Source organism: Mandrillus leucophaeus, unplaced genomic scaffold (genome assembly GCF_000951045.1).
Source record: "Mandrillus leucophaeus isolate KB7577 unplaced genomic scaffold, Mleu.le_1.0 Scaffold28, whole genome shotgun sequence".
Lineage (NCBI taxonomy): Eukaryota > Metazoa > Chordata > Mammalia > Primates > Cercopithecidae > Mandrillus > Mandrillus leucophaeus.
Window position 1 is genome coordinate 3,514,136 of NW_012102920.1, and position 9,405 is coordinate 3,523,540.

The 9,405-nt window shown below is 62.0% G+C and overlaps 1 protein-coding gene across 1 annotated transcript in view; it reads left to right on the forward strand.

Moving 5' to 3' along the window:
• Nucleotides 1-133: 133 nt before the first annotated feature.
• The window catches only part of CACNA1B (calcium channel, voltage-dependent, N type, alpha 1B subunit), a 296,162-nt gene continuing 286,890 nt past the window's right edge, over nt 134-9,405 (forward strand). The window contains exons 1-2 of the mRNA XM_011985186.1: nt 134-415; nt 3,961-4,100. Of these exons, the coding sequence (XP_011840576.1) occupies nt 134-415; nt 3,961-4,100 (422 nt within the window). The remainder of the gene's footprint in view (nt 416-3,960; nt 4,101-9,405) is intronic.

Genomic DNA, 9,405 nt, shown 5'->3' on the forward strand with positions numbered 1-9,405 from the left:
GTCTCAGCCCCTCCGGAGACGGCCTGGTGGTGGCTGCTGCACTGGGCGCTGCTGGCCTCGGCCTCGTGTCTCCCTCCCTGCTGCGCCTCCCGGCCCAGACTGCTGAGGCCCCGCCTCGCGGCCGCCCCTAGGGATGGGGGCAGGGAGTGAGGGAGACCAGGCCGCGTCTGCCAGGAGGGGTGCTCCGGACCCAGCTGTTTCAGCCCCTCCGGAGACGGCCTGGTGGTGGCTGCTGCACTGGGCGCTGCTGGCCTCGGCCTCGTGTCTCCCTCCCTGCTGCGCCTCCCGGCCAGTCCTTAACCCACGCACTCCGTTCGAGTACATGATCCTGGCCACCATCATCGCCAACTGCATCGTGCTGGCTCTGGAGCAGCACCTCCCTGATGGGGACAAAACGCCCATGTCCGAGCGGCTGGTGAGTGCCGGGCTGGGCCTGAGGGCAAGGTGGTGGGGAGGCCGCGACTCCACTCTCCCTTAGGGTCTGTGCCTGAACACAGTTTCCTCGGGCAGGGTCGTCTGGGCAGTGCCCCTCTCCGCTGAGGGAAAAGGTAGGCCTGGCAGATAACACCTTCCTCGAGGGCCAGGGCAGCTGGGGTCACCGGCTCAGCCCTGGGCGTGGCCACGTTAGCCCTGGGCTAGTCTGCCCTGTGCCACGAGCTACCCCTGCACCTCAATGGCTGTCCTGGCTTTCGGCGCTAGACTTTGATCCAGGAACCCATGTTCTAAACTTGGAGTGGGGAAGGGGCATTCATGTCTTCGGGAAGGTCAGCTCTGAGCACCACGTGTGCCCTGCTGGGCTGAGATGGGCTTTGGCCTAGATGTGGGAACCCTGAGCCTCTTCCTCCAAGTTGTCTTGTGCGAGCCTGCTTGGAACCCCTTCTCCAGGAGGCCTCACCATCCTGTGGGTAGCATTCCTTCTCAAACATTCCAAATCATTTTTACCCATCCCCAGATTCCAGCCAAGAGGCCCCTGTGGTAGCCCCCATTGGAGCGTAAAGTCTATGTGAGTCGGGGTGCCAGGGCAAGGTCTCCATGGCTCAACAGGAAGTGGGGTGGAAGGCCAGCCCTGTGGGGTCTCTGGAGGGGCTGGGTCAGAGGAAGGGCAGCATTTTGGAGGTGGGCACTGTTTCTGAGGTCAGAGCACATCCCCCAGTCCCTGCTCTTCCCTGATGCCTGGCCCCTTGTCTGGGTTCCGAGTGCACCTAAAGACTGGAGCCTCCAGGAGGGCAGAAGGCAGAGCAAGTGTAGACCCAGGGGTTGCGGGGCCATAGACGTCCAGGAGATGGCCTCTCTGGGGTGTCAGGAGCTGCTCCCTCTTCCATTGAGCCTGGCTTCTGCCCCCACTAGCATCCTGAGACAAAGGCTATTCAGACTTTAGCCCTGAAACGGAACTCCCTTTGAACCTGGGCCACCGCAGGCCCAGGAGTGCAGCAGGGGATACAGGGAGCCTGCCCTGGAGGTGAGGCATCAGGAGAAGGTGAGTGGTGGGTGGCCGAGGTGAGGAGGTCTTCATGGAGCACCGTCTGGAACACCCAGTGGTCTGGGTTAGGGCAGGGTGTGGGGGAGGAGTGTGGACAGCCCAGCCGCGCCATGAGGCAGGCGTGAGTCATGGTCCCTCTGGGGGACTTGGGCAGGAGCCTGGTGGGGCCCCTTGCTTTCTAGAGGCCGGAGAAGAGGGTGAGCGTGAGAGGAAGTAGCCAGAGAGCCTTGAATGCCAAGCCACAGGAAGCAGGGCAGGGCTAGGGTCAGAGGGACACAGACCTAGGGACCAGGCTAGGCAGTGGGTGTCTGGTCTTGCAAGTTCCTGCCTCGCAGGTGTGGGAGGGTTTGCCTTGTGGTCATGGGTTGGGGAGGACACTTCTAGGGCTGGCGAGCTAACCTGTTGGGAAAACTGCAGAACGTGCTCGCCCTGGGCCAGCCTAGAGGTCTGGGGAACTCTTGACAAGCCCTAGTCCCATGTGCAGGCCCAGCCTAGTCCCAAAGGCATCTCTTGGGATGGAGGGGAGGCTGTGCTGCTGCCCACGGAGCAGGCTGAGGCTGGGTGGTGCAGGGGTAGCCCCACAGTTGTCTGCCAGCGTGGCTCTGGGCGAGGCCTCCCGGGTTCCCTGCCTCTCGGGGCTGTTTCCCACCCCCCCATCGACTCTGGAGCTACCTGGAACCAGGCCCCAGCTTGCAGTGCAACACCAGGCTGTCTGCACACCCATCCCTCCCACCTAAGCCAGCCATCAACCATGGGCTGAGCAGGGCAGAGCTGTGAGGAGAGGGCTTGGGCTGGGGCCTCCTTCCCAGCCGAGGGGGCTGGCTGGTCCTTCCTAGGCATCGGCCTGTTCTGTTTTCCACCAGGAAGTTTGCTGTGAAGATCTCTGTCTGCTGGGGCCCCACTGTTCCCCTGGGCAGATGGTCAGCAACCTCACCCCTTGGGAAAAGGGGTCCCTCCTAAATAAACCAGGCCAGAAGCCTCGAGGCCAGGAAGAGTGTGGGCGAGTCAGCACGGGTCATGATGGACCCCTGGGTGCTGGTAGCTTCCACCAGGCACTGCCAGCCAAGCCTTGGGCCAGCTACACCACAGGACAGGAGGAGCCCGGGCTGAGTAAGGTGGGAGTCAGATGCGGGAGAGCCCTGGAGAGCCTGGTTTCCTGGGGAGGAAGGCACAGGCTGTGGAACTGGTGGCACTCACCTCGCCTGGCAGCCCAGCAGCTGCTTCCTCCTGTGACCTCCACAGTCCTGAAGGCGAACCCTCAGGGGAGGCCCTTGACACTGACCTCCTCTCCCCACCCCTTCACCTGCTTCCTAAGGCAGCAGCCCCGGAGTGCAGGTGTCCGACACCCCCATACCAACCCTGCACGTGCAGCTCCCTCAGCCCAGCTCCCCGGGCTTGCCTTGCACAGGGCCTTTCCCTGCCAGCCCCACCCATGTGCTCACGAGAAGTCTTTGGGGTCTCCCCAAGCTCCACACAACCCTGTCTCCACCCTGTTTGCTGCTCCCAGCTCGGCACTGGAAGGGCCTGGCTCTGCGCGCTCGTGCTCAGTAACTGTTGGCTGGAGCTCAGCCTGGGGTGCAGGAAAGCGATCTTTCTAGGATCAGCTGTCTTCATTCCTTTGTCTGCTCTGTTCCCTCCACCTGGATCCCTTTCTCAAAATCGAGCTGTGGAAGCCTTGCCTGCAGGCGCCACGCCCTCTGGGAGGCTTCCTGTGATCTGAGCCCAGGGTGGCTCCCAGCCTCAGGCCTGGACTGTGGCTCGCTCCCTCCAGGGTCCTCACAGATGTGGTGGTCATCGCCCAGCACCCTCAGGGCCGAGGTTGTGCTTCTCTGTTTCTGTTGTTTTCTGCCGAGATGTGCGTGCTCTGGTTACCCGGGTACATGTTGAATGCATAACGGGGCTGGACTGAGTTCAAGAAAACCTGAGCTGTATCCAGGCAGCCTTGTGCAGGCTCCCACCCAGAGGCTGCTGTGGCCTCTGCCTGGCTCCTGGGCGTCTCTGTGCCTCTGTTTCCCTCATGTTAGAATGGGGATGACCTCCTGGGGTATTAAAGGGTCACCCTAGTTAATACAGGAGAAACTACCTGGTAAGCACCCACAAGTAGTACCGTTACATCGCTGTCTTCCCTGAAGCAAGGCCCACTGCATGGTGCCAGCAGGGAGGTTGGGGCCCCACTGTGATGTGGGCAGAAGCTGAGATGCCAGGGTGGGAGGCACCAGGGGCCCGCAGGCATCACTGGGATGTTGCTGCTGTAAACAGGGGTGCATCCCATTAGGGGACACGTGCAGACGGCAAGCAGGCTCAGTGATGGGAATGGCGCCTTGGAGAATCTGCAGGGTGTTGGGGGCAAGGTGAGGAGGGTCAGACCCTCACAATGGCTGTGACCTGCATACGGTGGGGTGGGGTCCTCACCAACCGTCTCTGCCTGCTGCTGCACCGGGTAGGGGCCAGGGGTGACCGCTGTTCTCTACTTCTCCTAGGACGACACGGAGCCCTATTTCATCGGGATCTTTTGCTTCGAGGCAGGAATCAAAATCATCGCCCTGGGCTTTGTCTTCCACAAGGGCTCTTACCTGCGGAACGGCTGGAACGTCATGGACTTCGTGGTCGTCCTCACAGGGTAGGCAAGCTGAGGCCGGGAGGCCCAGCGTGTGCGGCCCGGGCATGTTCTGTCTGCTGTCTGAAGCTCATTTGCGCCGTGGGGCTGGGGTGGCTGCAGTCTCCTCACTGGGGTCCCCCCACAGCCCTGCTGGAGATGAATGAATGTGAGGCAGTCTGTTTGCCATCCTGTGTGGGATGGGGGTGCTTCTCCCAGAGGTGCCAGTGCTGTATTGCTCACTGAAGGGAGGATCACAGTGACCTGTCCCCAGAAGGCGCTGGCTTGCAGAGCCCACAGGCCAGGGGCCACCAGCTTCCACGGCTGGCCTGAGCCAGCATGGCGCCTGCTAGAGGTGGCTTTGCTGCCCAGGTGAGGAGCTTCCTAGGGAGGAGGAGGGCTGGACTTCCGGCCTGACGCAAGCCTGTGGTCTGGGAGAGGCACTTGGCGTTTTGAGTTCTGTTCCTGCCTGAGACCCTTACCTGTGGCGTCCACCTCGCTCAGAGCCCTTGTGCTGCCTGGGATGAGGCTGTGTGTATTAAGTGCTTTCACAGTTCCTAGGGCCGGGAAGGTGCTTCAGCAGTTTCTCCTCAACCACTTTCCCTAACAATAGCTTACGATTCCCAAAATAACCAGGAAATCTAGAAAGTGGACTTAAGGGGCCCGGATGGGAGCTCAGGTCCAGTGCTCTGCACCCCACCCTCCAGGGTGTCAGCTTCTCAACCTGTGCAGTGGGCACTGTGAGTCCTGTTTCCTGCTTCTCTGACTGGCAGGTGGAAGCTGGGCTGGGCTGTGGCTCTGGTGTGGAGAGTGGTGGCTGGGGAGTGAGTGCTTGGGGGAGTTGGCCCCACAGAGCCTGTTAGCACTTCAGTGTCAGAGGCTCTGTGCTGGGCCAGGGACCGCTGTCTGCTCTTTCCTGAGCCTTATGGTTCTGAGGCCCAGAGCCCAGATGGAAGAGGAGGGAGCAGGCCCCATAGCAGTCGAGAGCTCTCCTTCCAGAGCCCCATTCTCACCCAGTGACTGCCCCAAGATGCCTGGTGCACAGGAGGGTAGGTGGAGGGGTGTTTGGGCTGGGGGCAGAGGAGGGAGGTGGCTGTGGAGTCCTCGAGTCTGGGGCTCATGCCTTCAAGGCTCTGTGTGTGTGAGGAAGAAGCAGTCAGCTACACAGCCTCTGGACTCTTGGGTGAGGCCCTCAGAGGGAGCCTTGCATTGCCTGGCTGGATCCTGGGGTGCTGCCCCCATCTGCTCTGCCTGCTCCTAAGCCTGGGGCTGGCCCCTGCTGGGTGAGGGCAGTGTTTACAGAACTGGGCTTGTGGGGGTTGCACGGAAGGCTCAGCCCCCAGAGCTGTCTGTGATGTGCTGGGCGCAGCAGCACTCAGGTGCCTTGTATGCCTTTCTGCAGCATGGCCCTGGGGTAGAGTTTATGGAAGGCCCGTGGGGGTCTGTGGTACTACTAGCAATGCCCATTGGGGGCTGGGGTGGGAGGTGGCTGGTGGAGAGTGCGGCCCCTCAGAGGACTGGGTGCTCCCCCATCCAGTGGGCACTCCCAGAGGCAGCCCAGGAGTCACTAGCTGTTTACCTCTCTCCCTCCCTGTGGACCCAAGTCCCTGAGGACAATGGTGTCTTATTTTTTTCAGGGGGTCCCTGGAGCCTCACTTGGGGCGGGCACCTGGGAGGGGACAGTGAGCCTCTGCTGAAGTAATGAATTGTTGGGGTGTAAGCAGTGTTGGGGGGTGCGGGCCAGCGGGGAGCTGGGTAGAGGCGGCAGGACCGGGCCCCATGGGGCGCTGTCCACGGTGCTGAGTGTGTCAGCCCTTGAGGGCCAGGAGAGGAGGCAGGAGGAGTTACAGCAAGCCCTGGGCAGGACCCCTGGATCTCCCAGCCCACATAGACTGAGTCCAGGGCTGCTCCTCCTTCCCCTCTCCTCCCCCTCCTCTTCCCCGCTCCCTCCTCTGTTTCTCTCGGCCTCTCTCCCTCCCTCGCCTCCCTCTCCCTCCGTCCTCCTCCCAGTCTGCCTGTCTAGCCCTTTGTCTCCTCTCCACGCTCTCTGTCTCTGGCCCTCTTGGTGTCTTGGTGTCTCTCTGCCTCTCTCTCCTGTTCTTCCTGCCGCTCCTCTTTCCCTGTGCCTGGGTACGTCTCTGCTCTCCTGTGTCTGCAGCAGGGCCTGGGCGTTGCTGCGTTGGCTTCCAGGTTCCTCCGCCTCCACACATCTTCCCTCCAGGCAGCCTGGGTTGTGCGGGGAACCCCGGGTGGGAGGTGATCTGTGTCTCACGGGGCTACATGCTGGCTCCAAGTCACGGGGGGAGCCACTTTGCTGCTCCCGTGTGGGGCACCTGGGGACACGTGAGCCCCTGTGTGTGCATCTGTGTGTAGAGGGGGCTGGGTCCACTGTGGGGTGAGTGATGGTCCATGGGGAGCCCAGGGAGGAGCCCTCACCTCATCCCTGTGAGCCAAGGGCCTGTGAGTAGTGGGTGGTATTTCTCGTTAGTTTGTTGTTTTTAATTAGAGTTTATTTAATTGGTGCTCAGAGGGCTGGAGGGAGAGGCAGACACCCTGGCCTGTTGCTTGGCAAAGCCTTGAGCACCCTCAGAGGCCGGCTGGGGCCGCCCTGCTCCTGAGGCTGGTGTGGAGCTGTGGAGGAGGCCCTGGGTCCATGCCTTCTGCGGCCTGGGGAGGCTCTGAGCCTCTGTTCTCACCTGGGAGGGAAGGTGGGCGCTCTGCCCCCTTGTCTCCGCTTTGCTTCTCTCTCAAGACTTGGGGGCGCCCTCCGTGAGCCTGCATGTGTGCGTCTGGGCTGGGGGCGGCTGTAGTTGGCTCTAATGCTGCCGGGCCCCTGCAGTCCTGGGGAGCAGCTGTGGGGCCTGGGCTGGGGTCCCAGCCTGGGGGTACTGTGAGGATCAGAGGGTGCTTCTGAGAAACCTCCAGGCCTGTGAGGGCTGTTGGCGGCTTCCTGCCTTTGTGTGTGCCCAGGGCCTTCAGGCCCTCGGTTGCCAGCCGTGCTCCTGACTGAGTCAGCCCGTGCGTGGCCATCTGGAACTCCTCTGACTTGCTTGGGCCGGGGTGAGGACACAGTGGCTGGGTCCCTGCCACGGGACTCTGCCTCATTTCCAGGAGGGCTCCTGGCTCCTGGCCATCTCCAGTGGTCGTCTGAGTGGACCATTTGCCAAGAGAGATTCTGGGCCCAGGAGTGAGGCTTCCCTTCCCTGGCTTCCAAGAACACCGTGCTACATGGGTGGGGTCGGGGCTGAGCCGGCTCCCCACACAGAGTGGGCCTGGGGTGAGGACAGGGCCCGGTGGTGCCTGACATGTGTGCTCCAGCAGTTCACCCCAGCAAGAGTCCCGCTGAGTGCCAGGACGCAGCTCTTAAGGACCTCAGGTCGTGGGGAGGAGGTGGGAAGGCCGCCTCTTCCCTGCCTCTGTCTGCCCTCCTGTCCATGCCCCGTCCACCATCCTGCCTTCTGCTCAGCTCTCTGGCCCTGTGTCTGTCCAGCCAGGTGGGCTGCCCTGCTACTGGCCCTCCCTCCACCCGTTCATCATTCATTCAGTGTTCATGGAGCCTCTGCCAGGTGCTGAGGACTCAGGAGTGAACGAAGACAGCTGAACCTCTGCCCGCTGGGCCATGTTCTGGGGACAAGATGCCTCCCGGGCCTGGGTTCTCTGCAGCCTGGCGTGGTGCTCAGCGGCGTAGGCGTGCACCAGAGAGCAGTCAGCGGGTGGACGGATGAGTGGATGGTGATGCGTTCCGTGCTTTTTTTCTCACATATGAAATGGGATAAAGCATGCAGGGTGCAGGCCTGGGGGTGCCACTTTGCGTAGGGTCGTCAGAGGAAGGACTGGAGGGCGTGAGGGGTGAGCCATCTAGCAGCCTGGGAAGAGGTGTGGCTGGAGGTGGCGATTCGAGGGACACGAGTGTCCCAGTCATCTTCAGAGCTTGAGACCACCTAGGATCCCCAGGGAATGGGGAGTGGGGAGGAAGAGCTGCCCTCTGATGGAGACCAGGGCACCTGGACTTACGAGTGGCAGCTGGTGGTGAGGTTGGTGGAGCAGCGGAGGTGAGCCTGGCTGTAGGCGGTGTTCTGGGAAGGAAGAGCATGCTCTGCTCTTCAGAGGCCACGAGAGGACCCAAGGCTGTGCACTGCGCCCCGTGGGTCTGAGGTAAGAGCTGGTCCAGCCACGTGGTGGGGTCGAGGGCTTGCTGGGAATGGGAGGAAAGGGGCTGTGGGGGGCACCTATGGGCAATGCTTGTCTTTTAGAGAGTTTTGCAGCAAAGTGAGGCAGAGTGACGGGGCAGAGGCAGGAGGGAGATGGAGGCCAGGAGAGTTTTATAAAGTTGGGGGTTTACAGCCCGTCCATGCCACGTGCATAGTCCAGGAGGGAAGGACAAGCGGACAATGTGGACAGAAAGGGGACAGCCCTGGAGCCATGAGGGAAGCGGAGTCCAGGACCTCCGGGAGTGCAGGCCTGTGCATCTGCATAGGCCAGCAGGTGCAGGAAGGGTGGCGTGGAAGTTCTCTCACTGTGTCTGAGTTTCCACTGAATTTAGAAGCACGTCCGTCAGCCGAGGTGGGGTGCAAAGAAGTGAGACAGAGGGAGAGGGAGCAGTGAGTGAGTGCGTGGACTGGAAGCCCCTCCATGCACTGCCCCAGCCTCTCACTCCTCCTGCCCCGCCCCCCATCCACCCCTTCCTCGTCCCTTGTCATCCATTCACTCATTCCTTAGGAAGAGGCTTGTCGAGCGCAGCTACTACCTCCTCATCCCTGTTCCAGTTGCTGGGGACACAGTAGTGCACAAAACAGGCCGTTCCTGCCCTCTCAGAGGCTGCGTCCTCCCGAGCGAGGCAGGCCGTGAGTGTTGCAGGGAGCTGGGGTGTGCTGTGTCCTTCCACTGGGGTTGAGTGGCCCCTGGGGAGTAGCTCCAGCAGGGGAGAGGCTGTGAGGGTGGCGGGGGCAGGGGCGGCCTTGGCTAGGGTGTTGGAGGGCTCTGAGTACAGGTGTGGCCCGATGGACTCGTGATGGGTGCTGGGGGCGCAGTGTAGATGGCAGGGAAGGAGAGTGGGAGCCGGAAGCAGTGATCCAGGTGGGAGTGGTGAGGGCTTGGACCAGGGATTGGCGCTGGAGAACGGGGCAGGTGGGCTCTGACGCCCAGAGAAGGCAGAGCCCAAGGGAAGCCCCATGGAGCCTCCAGAGTCTGTCATCCATCAGTGCAGGTGCCTTTACCCTTCCATGCCCCAGCCAGTCTCAGACATGTCCATGCTCCCAGTCCTGTCCCCACATCACTGCCTCTGCCCTCCCAGGCCCCTCAGGAAGCCCCTGTCACAGCCTGTCCCCAC